The sequence below is a fragment of the Manduca sexta genome, chromosome 21, assembly GCF_014839805.1.
Source record: "Manduca sexta isolate Smith_Timp_Sample1 chromosome 21, JHU_Msex_v1.0, whole genome shotgun sequence".
Taxonomy (NCBI): domain Eukaryota; kingdom Metazoa; phylum Arthropoda; class Insecta; order Lepidoptera; family Sphingidae; genus Manduca; species Manduca sexta.
Genome location: NC_051135.1, coordinates 220994 through 241740, shown reverse-complemented (window position 1 = coordinate 241740; position 20747 = coordinate 220994). Strand labels below are relative to the sequence as shown.

Here is a 20747-nt window from a genome sequence, read left to right as displayed (position 1 = left end):
CCGCACTGAATGACACATCTGATAATTGTCTTGAATGTTCCTTCGAGCAATACGCGTAACTAGGAATCGTTTGTGCGGAAGAACAATCTTGTCAAACAATCACCTCACGTATGTATTTATTCAATTGTGATTATGACGAAATGTAACCTGTCCGGGTCATCGCCCTTGTCTCTTTTTGTTTATTAATATTTAGTGTGTATTGATATTAAGTAAAATTATCTTTATCATAAAATGAATGAGTACACAGTTGTTAAATAATTGCGATTGTATACTTATGATAAGCGCGGTAAGCTGCGGCTAGACGAGCCACTTATGCATTATTTTATTATAAGTAAATTTTTACGAAAACATAACGTAGGAAAATCAAATGCATGTCGTTCCTACGGGATTTTTTTACATTAGCCCTGTGATTACCCAACTTTGAGATTACTGTCCTTCAGATCAACTTTTTTTGTCATTCGGTATCAAAGTGTACATATTAATTCAAATGGGATGACCAAAACACAAACTCTGGGCACATCTGTCTACCCCTCAGCAAAAAACTTGACGGTATGATTATGAAAATTTAAAGTGAATTGGACTCGTACGAGCGTCGAGGTCGGCGCGGCATAAACGATATCGGCGCGCGAGGTCCACCGGAAGGAACTGGGCATTTCTAAATAGATGGGCGGGTGCCGCATTTATCAGACCGTATCTTGACCAACCCTCGTCCACCGAACACTACACGTATTAATGTTACATGATAATAATGAACTTGACCTCTTAACATAAGTTTAAGATTAGTGGAAAATCATGCTTAACTCTTGAAACAATGAATGTTAAATTTGGTCACTATTTTTTTATTGGTTTGAATGACGAGACAACCTTGCGTTTGCCTGATGGTAGGCGATACGACCCTCCATAGACAGAAAAAAAAAACACCTTGAATTACAAAATATTGTTTGGTATTTCACTGCGCTCGCCATCCTGACATACGAGATGCTAAGTTTTATAGTCCAATAGTTACACTGGCTATGTTCTTTAAATCGGAACACAACCAACCAAGGCAGACACTCTCACATATGATTGACCTGCCATCAGTAATTTATACTTGGCTAAAAACAAATTTGTGATATGTTTACAATATAGACATAATTGACTTCCAAACAAACAAAAACAAGTTTACCAATTAGGAAAGGTTATAATATAACAATAAACATTTCAAAACAGGATACGTAATAAGTTTACGCATTGAGATATTGGGCGAAGTGATGTGTGTGAAGCACTAAAATTACCTTGCCGGGCGACGATAGGTATAAAATTCAGCTCAGACTTGGCAGATAATTGTTCGCAAAAGCCCAATTGGACCTAGGTTCTGCCAAAATGTACAAATCCACAAATTATTCAAAAATATATTACTAATATTTACAGGCAATTAATCCAAATGTGATACTTTAATGTTTAGCAAAAAACACCAAGATCTATTGATATCTGACACAAAAAAGTATGCGTGAACCAATTCACACATTTTTTTATACATAAAACAATCCAGTTATAACAATTCCCAAATATTTTTAGACAGTACATGATACAAATTAGCGTAACTTGGTTCATTCGATCTAGTTGCACCAAACATATCAATGTGATCTGTGTTCTGTTCCCGAATTCGTCAATAAAAGTATGAAAATAATTAATCCCGAAAACACACGTATCTTAATTTACATTCGAAATTCTCCGATATGGAGATAGGATTGCATCCTATGGATATTAGCTTGACGTTTAACTATCGCCATCGGTGGTACAATTAAATAGTTATATTTTGTTAATACTACGAAAAACGCCATAATTTTTTTGTCATGTGTCAGGTTATCTACTCGAATATAGTCTATATTTTTATCTGTAATGAAATCGCTTTATCCAAATCAATATTGCACCGCCAAGTCTGCGTCGAAACTTATAAAAAAATTTAGTTTGCTTTGATTAAAACAATTTTTACTGCAATTAAAACACAATGGAATTTCAAGGAAAAGCAGGTGGCCGCCGCAGGTTTCATTAGAATTCTAGGTTACTCACGATTGGATTTACTATTGTCTGAGATTTTTTAATTCTTTACAACACCATTTTATTAAGAACAAGGTATGATGATGGTTTCGGTGTAAATAACGCATATTTAACATTATCTAGTTCACTGCTGCCACATAAATTATAAATTTCGCTTAATTGAAAGGAAATAAGAACCATTATTAATAGAATTTGAAATGATTTCCGCCTTAACGTCCGTCACAAAATATAAATATCAAACCCGCTTTCATTCTTCCTATGGAAACGTTCATAATCGTGTATCATAATGTGACGTAGATTTTAATGACTAAGTGATGGCTTGACGTGGCTATGTCAAACGTTGTTTTCGAATGTCGCGAGCATATAGGAGAAATTTAAACAATATATCTAACTGCATAGCAGTTTGTTTGAGTTACATAATATGTAGTTAAAACAAACATAATGAAGAGTATAGGAAATGTATGTTTGAAAATGTTAATTAATACGCTTTGTGATAACTGTATTTTATATATCATTTCGAATAAATACTATATGTTCTTAAATTTACTAAACACACATATAGACATCAGGAAAGGAGAGGTGATAGATTTAGAATTTTGAGGTAAAATTATAAAATATGAATGATTTTAATTTAGTTCATTCAATACGCAGCAATTCCTTGGGCTAAACAACATGCGTTTATAAAATTAAAAAGGGGTTAAAATACAGATGATATGTAAATTTAAATCACATTATGGAAAAACAACCTAAAATGTTCAATATTTACTTTTCGGATAGTTATGTTGTAACATTTGTTATCAAATGGCTTCAGCAGAAGTATAAACTGATTAAAAATCGTTAAGAAGGGCTCTCATAACACAACTAATACATATTTTCTTATTATTAAACAATATTCTTAATTCTTAGAATGAAAAATTTTTGTAATTATCCTTTGATCACACTGTTAGCGGTTAGATAGCTATAGTGCGTTTAAGTCTTTTACTCTACACTGGGGTTCACGTGCCAAGGTCATAGGAATATTTCAACTCCAATTTATTTGTACTTTAATAACAATTCCCGGATAAAACTATACTGCATGTGTGTGCCTACAGTCTTCATAATTTTCTAGGTGAACAGAGCGTCCATAGTAGTTAATACTCAATTGTTGATACATGCGATCTAATAAAAACAATAGTTTTGCTTCGTCTCCGCAGCCGACTCGCGCCGGTTACAACGAGTTACAATTATTAAAGAGTTTCGTTTCGTATAGTTCAAAACAATTGAAACGCGCGTACGCTTCTCTCGGAATTCTAAATAGATATCAGCTGTGAGCTTCATAACGAACGTATTTTCCCTTTGAACGCAATTTAATGGCATCTGAAGCATTTCATTACCACAGTACGAATATGTTGAAAACATTATGCGTCTCGACACTGGTATTTAGGATAGTATTGAAACAAACGAAATGGTATTATAAGTGGCTTAAAATAAATAGGTACGCAGTGGAGTAAACATTGTTGGAACAAAGAGCGCGCGGGAAAAGCAATGATCCCAAATAATTGCTATAAATTACGTGTTTGTTTTCTATTTCCTTAATCAAGTGGGCGGCGCGTGAACCGTTGCTGGCTGTTATCATAACACAGTCGGTATGCCGGCGGTTTTGCCTAGGTGAAGGTGATCGTCGCACTCCTATTTTCGTGCGCATGCGTAGTCTGTTTTTAACACTGGAATAAACCACGTGGCGCCATCTAGCGATCGACATCGGTATCGCATACTATTTTGGTCTATTAATCACACATTCGAATGTTTAGGTGTTGGAAACGTTAAAAATCGCTATTGCGGAATGGTATCGCAAGTAACATTACGTTTATTAACACGGATTATTCGATAAATTGAATTATCGTAGTATGACGCTTCGTGAAAACTCTTATCCATGTTTTTTATATTATGACTAGGAGGCGTATCACATGTCAATTTAATAGTAATTTTAGGAATTTGGTTTTTCTGCATGACGTCTGTTGGGAGTGTTCACTTTTTTTAGGAAAACATTTACACCTAGATATTAATGGTTGATTATTAAATTATAAGTCATGCTGTATTATGATTACAACCACAAACCATAGAGAAACCATGCAACAGAAAAATGTGAGATGTTGTTATTATTGTTAAGTATGTTGAAAATTTATATTTAAACGAGTTACATTTTTATAGAGAAATAGAATCCTTCCAAAAATGGCCTAAAAATGGTTTTGGTTGTAAAACAGGATGACGATAAATTTAATCCTTGACCTAATAATACATGCTAAAATAGATACGCAACGTTCTCGATACAGACTCGGTGCCAGCGAGTTGCGCGTTACTTTTAATATAAGTACATTTTACACTACGTGAAATGTGTTTTTAAGTTAAACAATAGCACTTCGTGCTTGCCTACTAGAATTGAACAAATATATCACCTCAATTTTTCAGCTGTTCCGAATTCTATGGCGGTCCATAACACACGACATCATGTACATTTCAACTGTAGTTAAATTATTCGTTAGTGTCTTCAGTGCGGAGTGAAATGTGTTAATAAAGAGAATGTGCTTTGGCTGACCTCTACTTCTTTTGGTTGTTTTTCAGGTTTAAGTTGAGACGCGTGAGAAGGCAAAGGCACATGAGTTTGTGTAAATGAGCAAGAGGGCTGAGGCTGAGATTCCACCGCTGGCGGCTCAGCTTGCTTCACTTGCGGCTGCGGTACAGGATTCGGGCTCTCAAAGTTTGTAGACACCCCTTCGGTGTTTTGAACGCAAATCTGCGGCAACAACGCGGCATTTGTCTGATTGCTAGTAACAGGCGGTTTTGCAGGTAACCAAGAGGGGGGCACAGCAGGAGGGTGAGGGGGCTGGCGCGTTATCTTCACCGGGTTGGCACAGTTCTTAACGCTGTTATCAGGGTTTGGCTCATTTGTTGTACATGTCATCGCATTACTTTTTTTGGTTACTTCTGATACTGACACACTAACTACTTGCTTATTTGTAGATTGACTAGACGATTTAGGCACAACGTTTTCATTAAAATTATCCTTAGTAGACAGTTCATTTGACAAAGGAGGTGGAGGTATATTCGCCGGTACTTTATCATTAATTGGAATGACCGGTAACTCATTGAGAGGTAGACTTTTAGGCACATCGTTAGGAACCTGGTTACTATTTGCACTTTGGTTTTGATCAGTATCACTATGTTTAACTACGTTTGGCTTATTACTTTCTGATATAATTGGAGACACTTCGTCCCTGCTTTGAGAAAAGTCCCCACTATCACAGCAAGACAGTTCGTCTAAACTTTGCACTAGGTCCAATGCAGAAGCTTCGTGATAATCAGTGGAGCACGGCGAGGTATCATCACTAGTGTCGTCTTCACCATCAGGTCTTTGAGAACTTTTACTACTAGGCACAAAAGCTAAACTAGATGTCACATCGTTTGAAATATCAGCATTGAACGAGGCTTCGCTCTGCGTCGATGACTCTCTGTTAGTTGATGAATCGACGGCATTACCTTTTTCATCTTCACTAACTGTATCAGCCGTAACGTTGCACGTATTCGATGTATTTTGAGGTAAATTTTCTTCAACGTTTTTATGTACAAGATCTAAATTATCATTTTTCTCGTCAATGTTAGAGGTAGTAATATCTGATTGGTGATTAACTTCGGAATAAGTTCCAATATTTGGTTCTTCAACTGTAGGTAAATTCATGTATTGTGGTATATAATCAAAATCAGGTAGAGGCATGTAATGTACACCATCCTGATCGCTTAACGGTATTTCCAAATGCGGAGTATAGTACTCGTAGCCCGCATTATCATTACAATATACAGACCATGGATCATTCGACGGAATTAATGGTATACCATCATAATATAATTCTGGAGGTAATTCTCTGTTAACTAATAATTCTGGTTTATAGTCCCAGGAAGGAACGAACGAATCCTCAAAAGCTAAATAATTATCTGGTAAAGATATTAAATTCTGGTTTAACTGTGTTGGATCTAGAGCATACGAGCCATCGTAGAACGGGTTATTAAGCACTAACGACGTTGGTGGTTGAGTTTCATATTCTATAGTCACTGTAGGTTCAACGAACAGTCCATATTTTGATAAGTCTGGTTCCGACCGCCGATGTCGGAATGCTCGATAATCAATTTCGCTTTCAATATTAGCACTATAGATGTCAGAAATATCAAAACTATGCGTTCTTCTCAAATAATTTTCCGGAGGCATTTGATAATATACATCGTGGTTTTTGTTATACTCGCTGTTTTCAATGTCATCGTTGAATGATTTTTGACAATGCGGCACACCCACGTTGTTTATTTCTTGTAAAGAATCCACATCATTTGTTTGGTTAACGGTATCAGGTACAGCATCCACGGTTCCGACATTGCAAACAACATTGTTAGGCAACAGAACTACACGTGGTAAAATCGGCGGGGGTCCACAGAAGAGTAAATTGTTGGGGGGTGGACGCGGCGGCTGGGCAGCCATGGCTCCAGCGCTGGCCGCCGCGGCCTGCGCGGCGGATTAGTATTTCGTTGCGCGACGGCGGACACACGCCGGGCGGCCGGCTGAGCTTCGGTACTGACTAAAGGCGCATCGAGTGACGAAGGCGAACACAAATAGAACGGACGCAAGTGCGAGGAGGTCGCCGTCTCTCGCGCACATCTTCACGGGCGAAGGCGCACGCGCACGCGCACTCGCCAGCCAAACACGTCCCGCATATTATTCCAAACAGGCACAGTGACGTTTACGCTTTATTCTGGTTCCGGACATTGTCTACAACATGTACCTACAGAGTTGACGAAGTGACGGACAGGTTTCGGGTGGACACTTGTATGTGATTGTTGCGGAGGCTGGATTTTAATAGTCGCACCATTCTTTCGCACATCTTCTTAATAGAAAAAAGAAAACGGTAAGACTCACCTGTTCAGGGGGTGAACGCGGGGAAGAATCGTCGCGATGATGTCTCCTCCGCCTGTGTGATGTAGGCGAACGCCGGTGATGTGACCGTTTGGAACGTTCATTTCTCCGCCTCCACGAATGCTCGGAGCTGTGAAATCATCGATCACCAGGCTGTAGGGTTAGTGAGCAGGCGGTGCAACATATACTAAAAACGTTTAGGTGAGGTCTCACAAGATTGCTAAGAAACATATTGCATCTGAAGTTTACTAACGTTGGCGAACGTTCACCGTAACCGGTATGAGGATCGACAAGCTGAACGAGATAGTCTGAGGAAGGCGAGCAGCAGGCGCTTAATAGCGCCCGTACGGCTGACCAGCGCGGTAGACCCGTCCTTTCTGTTATGGCGACCTATTAATTTACTGTTTTGGATGAATGTTTATACGTATAACATCAATAAAACATTGTAGCAGATATTAAACGATTAAAAAAAGTTATGTGGTAGAGAAGTATGCCGCGCCTTGATTTTATATTATGTAGACACAATCAGCTTTATATTAATTTAATTGAATTAGATTTAAAATTATAAACGTAATGAATATCATGTAGCGCGTACTATTACGTGTTGTGAACGCGTTAAACGTATGCAAACTGACAGATAAGATACGGTCGCCGAATACTAAATCTGTATTACAACAGAAAGCGAGGAAGACGTAACGTGCAGCGGCAAGCGCCGAGCGTCGAGCGGCGGTTATGTCACAAGTTGACCACTCAGCGGGGATCCGGCGCGGGCTGCGGTCGCGGACGCACTGCCAGCGTCGACACGCCGCTTGCGCACCAGATACTTGCTGAAGTAAAACGACGTACAATCAAATGATCGTTTCAGAGCCTCTACCGTCGCAGCCTAACAAATGAACAATCAAAATCTCCACGTCACTCATTGCAATATCGTCATTCGTATGGTAACAAGTCTGTTGTGCAAATACGTATTAATTCAACATGACTAACCATAATGAGCCGGTTCACAAACGGTTAAGTTTAAAATTGGCATAACTTGAAATTACGTGGAAGCTCACCAACAAACTCGAAAACCTTGAGGACTCAGAGTAAGGCTGCTATTAATTCTGGTCAAGCTACACTCTTCCATGGTCAAAAAACATGTTCATTTAAATATTACACTTGAGTAATTGAGTTCACATGTGCGTGCTGCTTACAACAAACCGTAAACAGTTGTAGTTCGACAAGAATGCCAACACGAGACACAGTCGCCTCTAATACAATTAAGGAAACGTAATTGGTTTACCTAGACGCAGTAGAGATAAGTCTGTGACAGTTATGATACCGTGTTAAATATGGAACGTTTATATTTTATAGTTATAAATCATATCTAACATTTGCCTATTTTATAACTGTTAACATGTATTGAGCGTGGTTTAGAATATTATTAATGGTTTTATTGTAGCAAACTCAGTGTGGTATGGTATCGTGGACACGTCTAAGACGAACGCCTGGTTTAATATCTTGGAACTACGTTTTACAACTTTTAACCATATGACTGGCACTTTGTAGAGTTGCTTGTCAGCGCCATTTTGACTGAATGTGAATATAGGACACAGGAAATTACAATTATTCCAATTAGATAAGCTTACATAACAGCACAAAATGTTTACTAGCGCTGCAAATAGGCGCATTATGCTAAGATCGAGATCAGTAAATACATGTTGATAAATATTAAACTTTCATTACAGTTATTGTTTCAATGGTTATTGTATGAAAAAATTAAGTCGGTAGTTTGTACGTTACGAATTGTCTTCAAAGCAATAAATGTGTAATTTCTCAAGCCAGTGTCCATTTGGGCAATGGAAATTTACATAAGTTTTATGGTTTGGTTCCTAATGTAGAGCTCTAAACAAAACACGAGCCGCGGGCGCATGCGCGGGCGTCGTTGATATATGTCAAGCTTAATGTCACATTGTTTAGCGCCAACAGGCTGAACTTGAATATACTTGTCTCTTAGCGGCAAACCTTTAAATTATGTCCGCGTCATACTGACAAATTTATGTGCAGTAACTTACAGTTCGTTAATGGCATAATATTGTTTTAATAACTACATAAACGCAAAAACATCGCGGTCACGTACATTCATACATACATATAGCCACAACGTCCCGAGGAAAGTCACATACAAACATAATAATATGGTATCGTTATATAACGTCTATTACCTGTTGAGTGGTGGTAGATCTAAATTGATTGCTCGTGTCAATATGATTTTAAATAAGCCTGTTGCGGCTGTGGTTGTGGCGATGTTCAACAAAGCTTGTCACGTCACACGACACGTCCGTCGCCGTCGCGAATAACAAACACCGGAACATTCACTTTCAACGGCTGACGACATCGGAATTATCAAATCCGAGCTTCTTATAGGCCTGTGAATGTATCGCTACTAACCGGCTGTTTCATAAAAATCTTAATACTAGTGTGACCGGTCGTCCCACCGCCAATAAAGTCATCTTCTAGCTAAAATTTATGAACTCTACTAAAGATTCATTGTTAAATTTCAATTGATTGTTTATTTTCAGATGTGATGTGGCTTAATATTAAAAATGCACGGTGTTGCTGGTTACGGTGAAAGCAACCTTATACCGTATACGTACGTACGTTATTACAACTTGCGACCGTCGGACCACAAATATCTCGTAATAATAACGGCTGTCAATATTGGTAGAAAAGTACGAGAAAGTTTGTTTTTGTAAGCTTTCTATGCAATGCAAAAAATAATCATCGAATCCGTCTATTTGTCCAAGCTTGATCAAAAAATTAGCATTAACGTGTAATACCATTAAGGAAATGACACAAATAAGGTTAATGAAAAAAGTATGAAGGAAATATCAATTCGCAACGCAGCCAACGTTTCAAGCAACAAACGGTATTCACACAACGGTTCTTTATATTTAGAAATACCCAACACGTGTACTGGATTGAATCATCTCTTCTGTTTACTGTTTCGCTGGTATTTCCTCATCATGTTTCGTAATATTACTTTCTTTAACCTATTTCTTTAGATGTAGTTCACAGATCTCTGTCAATAATGTTTAACAGAACGCCCTTTAAAATATAATAATATCACTTCACAAGATCTGTGATACAAGTAAGGAAATCAACAGAAATAAGGTGCCCTAAGGTCAGATAGGTAACGTGGCCTGAAATCACAGCGAGAGTAGAACGCCTTTGGCACAATGACCATAATCGATCGATCGGTCGGGTGGTGCACACTGCGTGTTCGGTTACGAAATCGAAAGCCGAAGTTTGCAACGTGACACGATCGGCGCCCGGTCAAGGATTCGCTGGACACCAACTCAGTCGCGGTTGAATTTTTTGTATCCGCGACCTACATGATCCAAAATAATAGTTTGTTGCAAGGTTCTCGTTCGTATCGTAGACTGATTCAACACAAAAGACAGATACCACGAAAGGCCGTTCGTGACTCGTTTAATTCTTGTTTGATGCTAGCGATGTAGTTTTTGTACCTAGTCATCGGGCCGAAGCCCTTTTTTGTGAGGATCAGGTTACAGCAACAACATAGCGGTCAAACGGGCGGCAACGTGTATGCAGCCGTTTGGTCGGGTGAGAGACAAGGCCGCGCCGGATGAGCGATTACTGCGAGCCGTGTCAACGCTGCAGTCCGCGACTAATCGGTGCCCGCGTAGTTTCGTCAGGTCAATGACAAGCATTGCACCGCACGAAGCGCTTTCGATCAGACTAAATAGTTTTTATCCTCCTGTGCCTAATCGAGCCAGATATTACTGTAGGAATTTTCCTAATTATAATTATCCTAATGTGCACGAGACGGCACGAAAGCAATACCCGAAGCCTGTCGTTAACCTGGCTAATGTTATTCGAACTCTGTAGTTCATGAAACTATTTACTTTAGACTAGAACTTATTGAACTATGTCTTCTAGGCCAGAATTCAAAAATTACAGTTAATATGAATCATGAAAATGCTTAATAAAATAAAAGGTATTGAAAAAAAAAGAGATTTTGGGGCCCAAGAAAAACCCGCACTCCTAACAAAACTGTGACAACTAACAGTCATTTCGAATAGGTTTTTATGAGACAGTAATGCCGCCCCGATGAGACAGATCCAGACAATTTTTGTTGTAGTCAATGTCTTCCACCGGATTCTACCACTTATAATTTCGCGGGTTCCACAACACGTAGGGCCATAACATATTTTTTTAATCAAAATGAAGTGCCAGTTAATTTAGTGCCAGTACCAGGAATCCCCTGTGTGTTTTTGCTTCACAGTCACCGCTGTACTCACTGGGTCTTGGAGGCTGTTTATCAGTATAGTTTGTCCATGAAGCATTAAGCGGAAGTCCCCAGGCGAAGAAGCCTTAGGAGCAGACGCAGCCCAATGAACACGTATGTTGAGCATTTTTTGAAGTCTTCGTAGCTCGTCAAATTAAGTGTTACGGATCGGCCTCGCATAAAAAAGAGTTCTTATAAGAGTTCTTTTTCTCGGTTGGAATTTATTATAACGTTACATTAAATTTAGTTACTTCTAGTGTAAAGCAACAAGACAGTAAAGTATTTTAAGCATATCTTACTAACAAATTATCAAAACCTGTCCACTAGAGATCTTCCCGGCTACCAAAGTCGTGAAGATTTGGCATGAATTTTTTTAAGTACAATTAAATTTTACGTGCTTCGATAAGTTTGTGATTTCAATAGGGGACCGGCCTATGCTTAATTTTGTACATTATTCTATATTTAATGGTTAATAATACGAAAAAGAAGCACTTCTGTGAAAACTGCATAAATATTGGTTAAAAAATGAGCGAGTAATTTATATTTAAAAATTGTAATGTGCAGAAGTGGCCGCGATGTAGGGATATCGCTTCGTCTCTTTTTTTCGCACGCGTCGTAATTCCCGATGACGTCACATGTGGATATATCGTCTCTTTTCTATTTCTTGTTATTTACCCCTTCCACCGAAATTCTAAGTCTTGTAACTTGTTGATTTTTTACCGGATTTTAATAATTCCTTCTGTGTTATAATTTATATTATGTAAATATTCGATAACAGTAAAGACCAAAATGAGTCCGATACCCTATTAGAAATTTCCAATGAAAAATTCTTTTTTTTGGCGAGAATCTAGTTGTTCATCTTTTTATTAGAATTCTGACAATATTAAAAAGTATAGAAACAAAAGGATTAATATAACAAAGTAATTTGCTTTAAACCTATTTCCGAATTCTCTAAGGAACTTAAAGATCACCGTTGGAGATAATATGTATAATATAATCTAAGCGGTTTGTCGTGTTGAAATTGTGCAGACTGGAATGATGCAAATTATCTTAGGTACTGGGACATTATTATTTAGATAAGAGTTTTTAATATAAACGAATTTTGCTATTGAATATTTGGTGCACAAAAATCTATAACAGCTGACTATCGTTAAACAATAACAATCATTATCTTCAAATTGCCCTTAACCCACTGGCAATATCCGAAGCGGCGTTATGACGCACTTTTAAAAAGTGCATGGGGCGGTAATGGTTGGTCTTGAAGCTGTTTTTCGTAGATTTTTTTGTTTTGCTGTTTTAAATGTAAAAGTCAAACTCGCATGTTTTACTCAATAAAGATATACATAATATCATCAGAATGAAAACATTAGGTATCTCCTATTAAATTAACATTACATTCTAAATTTTGTCCATAAATTAAATGTTCTTTTCTTACTTATTGGAAATGTGTTAATATCGGCATTTAAGAGAATTGGTGCTTTGATGTCGATACACTTTTTTAACATTTAAGCAAGTAAAAACTTATTTTATTGATACATAATTATTGTAATATAATGAACGCGCGGAGCAACACTTACTTGTGTGAAAGCAAAAATCATAATTTCTTGTCGTAGACAACTATATCACGAATTTCATCTGCACTAATGTGATATAACGATTTCAGGATATTGACGATTATTTTCTCTTTAACGAAGAGAAAGTTACGATAAAACTGTTGTTTAATATTAACAATTTATTTGTTTTTAAGTTAACGACATGAGATATTTGTTCAAATAAGAAGCCGGTAATGTTTCGAGATGTAACGACGAGTCGGCCGCCGCCAGTCGCCAGTGAAAGTTGAACGTTCAACGTGTGTTTTTGAATATTCGCCACATAAACGTGAACTGCGTGCTAAGATTACCGACTCATTAGTATTGCGGATATGACACGGCAAAGAATCGTCTTTCTTACCTACTCGGATAGCTGATGCCGTGTGGACTGGAAATCGGCAATGTTATCATTGGCTATTACAAATAATACGACGCTGCATAATCGATCTATTGTTTTCATTTTGTATTTTGGTGAAAATATAATAACAAAAAATTTAGTTACGTCATAAACGCCTACAAAGTTGACAAATCCTTTGCGAGCGCACTAACCAGGACAAGACCTTGAAACATTCACTATGAACACTATCGAGACGAATCTTTTGAGCTGCGGCTGTGCGCCCACGAATTTTCGACGACTGTGTCTTGGCTATATCACAGCAAACACATTGAATTCACGTGAGATAACGACGCTTTACAATGTATTTACAATGATAATAAGACGTGTGGCTATTCTGATAGCTGAGCAAAAGGATATAAAATGTCCGTATACTTTATACCCGTAAGCCAAAACAATAACTGGAATCTTCCACCAAATAATTCCCATAACAAACTTTTATGTTTAAATAGAGCAAATGGCGACAATAAACAGAAATATTTAGCAACCGGCTCGGCTGGATAGAATAAAGCGCAACGGCAGTGACTCACGGAGACTTGTGCAATGGTTTTACACAACCATACTTCAAGCACTCGACAACACTGTCATACCGCATAATAAATAATGTTTCAGACAAATAGCGACATAATACTAGACAACGGTCCCGGCGACTTTACGGTCATGGACGATTTTTGTACAAATTTGAATAAAACCAATAGTTCATGACTTTTTCTATTGTATAGGAATTATTCACCCGACATGTTTATTAAAACGGAACGGAGAAAGAAATAACGGTGCAAAGCATATTGACGATCTAATTAGTCTATTACCGTACCTATATGATTCTCTTATGGTTATACCAAGATAAGAATATAGAATTATACATATAACACACACAGAGTAAGTATTTACAATACAAAGCCTGTTCAAATTGCACTCGAACCGGGCTAAATGGCAAGTCGATGCACTCGAGGTGGCCAGTGCAAACTAGCTTTTTTCTATTTATACACGCTCTAGACGAGTTTGATTTCAACGTATTTAGCAAACTTCAGTGCTTATGCTGTTCGACGTTAAAAACCGCCTAAACCGTAAAGCTAAAATGTTGCAATATCGGACGGGATAGGTATATAATATATAACGTACAACGTGTAAAAGCGCAGCGCGAACAGAGGACAGTTGGTTGTTAATAGGTAAAGCGTGTGTGGTTGTCGGGGGTACGTACGATACACTCCACTCATGGTCGCGCATGTTCTTCTGGAAGGCGGCCGACTTGGGGGTCCAGGAGTCGACGCCGCGGTACAGCGCCGGCAGCTCGGCCACCTTGACCTCGAGCCTCTCGGCGAGGCGCTGCTCCACGAGCGCCTTGGGCCCGCTCGTCAGCGGCCGCCCCTGCTCCTTGCCGTTGCGTCGCTCCGAGCACCCGTACCCGTTCAATTTCTCTTCGTTGCAAGACGTCACGCTTTTGGGGCTATCTGTGCTGAGCAATTTGCTTTTAACGGTGTCCGTCTTACCGTAACATTTATACTGCACTGATTCTGTTACGTTCGCTGTTCGCGAATACTTCAAAGAATCGTACGTGTCGCCGTTGAGGCTACTGTATTCGATGTTGTTCAAGTTGATGTCTCTGTCGACTCGTTTTGACACAGCATCGTACCCGTTTCGCTTACTGTATCGTTCCTCGTGGCTCTGTTTGAGGAAACTTGTTTCGAAATTAGCTTTACATTTAGGAACATTGTTAAGGTAGTCGCTATAACTTAAGTCTTTGTGTAACCCTTTATCACAGCCTTTTTTGAGAGTCTCTTGTATGTCGATACCGTCCCCATTCATTCGACTGTAATTAAAGCTTGCAGGATGGCCGCTGTCCGCTCTGTTGTCCGCATCTGTCCTTTCAGCATCCTTGCTTTCAAATTCGTGCTTTACAAGCGCGACACGCGATACGTCGCCGTTCTTGTAGTGGGTTTTGGAAGTGAAGTCGACGGCTGTTATACCAGTCCTGTTGTGCTCCGACGGGACAGTCCACGTGTCGTGCTTCTTCTTCTCACTACTTTTCGAAGACCAGGCCTTAGCGAGCGCAGCCTTAAGCGCTTCCCGCCGCTCGTGCACGCTGACCCTCGGGTACTCGTGTATCGGGACTATGGCGGGCGCGTACAGGGTAGATCTAGGCGTGGCTCGCGTGATGCGGAAACTTCTAAATTCCCTATTAAACTCCGAACTCAGAGAATAAGCCGGTATCCTCGAAGTCACCATTTTGAGATCAATATTTCCTTGTAATAGTAATATTAAACTTAATTCACAAACTTTTTACACAGGGCACACTGAACACATATCGACTCTACCTGTAATAACGTTTCGCATTGGGAAATGTGTAGAACTAAACATTGTTAATGTGTCAGCGCATCGTCGGAAAGTATGTTTTCGTGTGCGATAAATAAAAGGTGCACGGAATGGATGTGTCGGCGGGCTGTGGGCCGCGACCTTCGCGGTGGGCGGCGGAGCGGCTGAGCGGCGGGACAACGCACTGGTCAACGAACCGCCCCGTGCGCCGGCCACAGGCCACCAACTTGCATAACGCATTCGCAAACTACTGCCAGCCAGCCTGCCTTACTTCTCGACTCGGCAACTATGACCAACTGTAAATCATTATGTCAAAATCGACCGATATAATGGTCCAACAGTGCTCAATATTTAATACCGCGAACACTTAAATGAATCTATTAGTTTGTAGACAGTGATAAGATGTCACTTAAGCGTTAGCTCGCATTGTGGAGCAGTTATGCCGTATATGTGCAACAAGTATCGCCTTGATGGCGTCCCTAATATGGCCAGTGGCAGTGCTGCCATATGGTCCGCGACCGACACATCCTCGCCTGTCTGCTCTCTATCTGTACAGACTCTAATACATCATTATATGAATAGAAGATTCCCTTATTCTATTAACTTTACGACATGTTTGAATCAATTAAAACTACTTTCATGTGGTGTTTATGACTGAGTAGTACATTGACAGTGTCAGTGATGTTGTTCTCTAAGGAGAATATTAATTAAATTTTCCGTTACAGTAAACAACACTCGATCCATGTATACATTAATGTATAATGTATTGTTTAATACACCACATGAGATAAAACACAAGAGCTTTATTTATAAACGAATTAAGCCGAGTTATTGTTTTGACATCTTTGAAAAACAAAGAGGGAACACAATGATTTAGTTGAACACATTTCCACTATGTAATTGACGCGTGACACTTTTAAAGAGAAATCCGCCGTTTAAGACGGGGCACTCGACGCGGATCACTATCGCACGCGGGCGCTACCGGCGGCTGCACTCTACACCACTCCAGCGGTCGTTGCAACAAAGAGGAAACGCGACGAATGTCATAATCGTATCACAGTGCATGCATCGGGCCGTGTACGAGCGTACGAATTGGAAAGAGAGCAGCCACCGGAAGCCAGTGCGTGTGTATGTATGAGTGCGGTCGGCGGGTGGCGGCGTCCGCTTCGTGCATACCTTCTCGTTGCGCGCGCGAGAACTGCGTGCGGTGTGCGTGCACCGCTGCGACTATACTGACTAAAGGGAGGCAGCGCGCGCGGGCCGCGAGTGCCGCGAGGACCCCACCGCGGCCGCTGCCGCCGCCTCTCTCCTGCGGTCCACCACTTGTGACTCTAACTCGAGAGCACTACGGGCCGAATCGCAGGAGCACTGACCTTCATTGCGACGCTCAAAAGCTGATATTGCTGGTACCGGCGACCGGCGAGTTCGAGTGCCGGCTCGCGTCCGCGCTCCCACCGAGTGCATTACTTGTACAAGTTTTAAACTACTCAACAATTTAATGCAGTTATGTACCATATACCAACAGACAGCTAAATAACGTGTCACTAATTAATTATTATTGCTACACGTTTCACTGTGGCCTTTACTAGCTTAATGACAATTATTAGTTCAGATTTTTTATCAGTAGGTAATAAGTATCTAATAATTATGATGAAAGAAAAATACCAAATAAATCATTAAGATATAACATTTGCTTTGCACCGATAAAATTCTTTCAATATAATGTTACTTAGCAATCTTATTCTATTAAATACCTCACCAAAACGCAACTTTTTGTAAATAATATTTGAGTGTTTTACCTGCAACAAAGAAAGGCAACATCAGTATAAAGTTACATTAAAAAATAAATATATAACTATATACTACAAAATAATAATAAAAACATGTTGAATGTAAAGTAATCATCAACCAGTTGAGGCACAGAAGGTCAATTCAGTTGCGAAACAACACTGCATTAAACGAATATTATTATGTATGCATTTGGGCCACTGACAAAAAAATACAAGCAATAATATATTGGAAACTTCAATATTTTGTATTTATAATGTTACTCGCACATAAAACAAAGAAACTTACGTTAAAGTTTATATAACATTTAAGTAACTATCATTATAATATGTATATTGTTGGAATCAATATGTATTAAATGTGGACAAACAATGTAACAGAAGTAGGTCCTCAAAAGCTCAATTCATAAAAAATGGCAGGCGAATTTTCACTTCGCACACAAACCGTGAGAAAGTTTGAAAATTTAATTAATATCGTGTCGACGCTGCGACCATTTATAACCGCGCCTATATTTTAAAATTGGTTAAAAACAACTACACAGGACGACGAGAAAAGGATTCCACAAGAACATGAAACAATAAATATGCGCATCCTGTTTGTAATACAAAAATACGCTTAACAATTACGCGCGCTAGCATTAAAGTAATACGAGCAAATGATAATTACGTATGAACTTGCTTTCTGTTCCACGTTCTCGTCGTTTGTTTACCCCAAAAGCACCGATACTATACTTTCGATGGATGCATTGTGTATTTCACGTACGTGTACAATATTATGACATGGTTCATTTAGTATTTATTTATGTGTGAAACAAACATGGCCTAGACTGGAACATTATTGCTTATTCAGTGGTGATGTGTGTCACTGCCAACGATTATATGCTCGTATGATTTTATTCCCCTTAGGGCTTTAAGCTGCGCAACATTAGCTTGACCTACAAAAACGTTAAGATAAAAATAATACGCGGTGTAAGTGATTTTAACTATGAGGTGGGTGTCATTTTCCGTATAAATCAACATCGTTGGAGATAAACAAGATCGCATCAAAGTGCATATCACTTATTTAGTTTTCAGATATCCGTTATCTTTATGTGAATGTCACTTAAAAGATACCTACTATCTCATCCCGCTTAATTGGCTCTATGCAAAGGTTTTATAACAATTTACGAACGTCATCAAATCATACAATTAAAATATCGTTCCAGATGAATTCTATAATTGATATGTCGTTTAAGTACACATTTCATACCAATTAAAATAAGTCTACAAGGAAAAATGTGTCTTCAACATAATGTATCCCTTTGCCACACATTTATATTGACGCACAAACGTATAAATATTTGCTCGTGGTCTAAACATGATAACTTAATTAATTATTTACTTCAGTATATTTGTACAGGCTGTGCGTACAATACAACAACAAATTAAATTAAGTACATAGGTATGTCTATAATAATATTATAAACTAAACTGGCTTGTTATCCGAAATTTAAATCCGAATAGGAAATTTAAACATTATTTCTAAATTTAACATAAGCCACATTTATAAAGCTATCGATAAAGAAACTTCTAATCTTATGTATCAGAAGTAAAAGACTTCTCCTTCCATAGTCGATTGCTAGCTCGCCGTTCAAAAGATTTTGTAATTTGTAAGAAAGAGTTTGATGGATAATGAAATATTCAAATAAACTTTAATTAGTACTGTTCTATTATAAATATGTATATACGATTGTATGTGACTAATGATGATTAAAAGAAATTCCTAATAAATTTGTACATCATTAACATTATTTTGCAATAAAAAAAAATTCTATTGACTCATGGACAGTTTCCTAATAAAACATTAACAAGTTAACGTCCCACGAACTTTTTTTACGAACCCTAATTGCGAACAATCCGTTATACATGTATCAGTACATTTTCAATATAGCAAACAGATAGAAAATAAATACATCACAAAAAGAGTTCTCGATCTGCGACCGTAGGCGACTGCGTCAGTCTATACAATTGGTGGCGCGTAAATGGCGGCAAAAAATAATCGCACCGGAGGCGGTGAGTAACCGACAAACGGCGAGGTCCAATGACCCAAATGGTTCATTACTAGGCCGCTAAGACTAACCAACGAAAGAAAAATCGGTCGCCGTCTAGTACACTTTATTACCAGTCGCAGATTCCTTTCCGCGTCAAAATACAATAAGATATTGATTTGTAAACCGACAATAAGGATGTAACAGTGATTATAAACGGATATTTCCACGGCATCGAGCGAGGTATAAAACCATGAAAATATAAATTGGTTATATTGAATAGCTTGAATTCGATCTGACTGGGCAGAATTTTGAAACAAAAAAACTAGGAACATAATGTGTATGGTTCGAGCACTTTAAATGTTGCCGCTGAACTAGCAATGAGCGCGGCGAATTAATTCCACGCCATAAATGGTACCCCGGCAACAACCTGATCCGGCAGACTGGAGTCCAACACAATCTAAACTATTTATCAAAATCTCTTCCGTAAATAGACTTCCTATAGCTTTGGGATTCATCATCACCGAATACATTAGGAACATGTCCAAACGAGCACGACGAACGCTTAAAAAAACATTTTCCATTCGTCAGATATCCGCACACAAATAACAACAGACCTTATGAAATATGACTTTAAGGTTCATAAACATTTGTCAAATATGTCATGTGTCGATATGATTAATATCTGTAATTGCAGTGAATTTGCAAAATACGAACATCTTCGACATTTCAAAAAGTAACGCAATAATAACTGAGTCAAGTCTAACGGTCCTTGTTAATTATCGAGGTCAAAATCGGTCATACAACCGAACGCGTACCCAGGTAACACAAAATTGTTTGATTCGTCATCGTTTGATTGTACCAAATATACGGCGTCATTAAAACGTTGAATCACTTACTACTTAGTGGGAAAATGTAACACGTGACATTTTAGATAAAATTTCGAAGCAACGACGATATACCGACAAGCAACAGTGTATTACACACCCCGTTTCCACGACGAAAAAAACGAATCGATTTGAACTTCTAAATGATGCGTCATACCTCTCAGACCCGTATCTAAAAGACGAACCGCATATCCTGTGTAGTCACTAATATTCTCATGAACTAAAACAATGCTGCAATTGTTATCTAATGCAGTAAACACTATTTATTTATCTTATTGTCCAGTTAGCAGGACAAGAGAAATCAGTGCGTCGACCCGCATTAAAATACCTTTCCCACAAAGAATTGCCCGCCGAGGTTCTCGGAAGCATAACAAAGATCCTGTACGTGTTAGTGACTCATCCTTGGCCGGTACAGCCTTCGATCCAGACAACAAATAAAACGTGCACAAGCCGTCAAGCCTCGGTCGAAAATCTATATACACG

The 20747-nt window shown here is 38.7% G+C and overlaps 1 protein-coding gene across 3 annotated transcripts in view; it reads right to left on the bottom strand.

Moving 5' to 3' along the window:
* The window catches only part of LOC115447863 (dual specificity protein kinase lkh1), a 31212-nt gene extending 14281 nt beyond the window's left edge, over positions 1–16931 (bottom strand). For 2 of the 3 annotated variants that reach the window (XM_030175124.2, XM_030175115.2), the window contains exon 1: positions 4616–6965. In XM_030175124.2, coding sequence (XP_030030984.2) covers positions 4616–6544 — 1929 coding nt within the window. In that variant the 5' untranslated portion in view covers positions 6545–6965. The other variant, XM_030175140.2, reaches the window with a different exon arrangement.
* Between the last annotated feature and the right edge of the window lie 3816 nt (positions 16932–20747).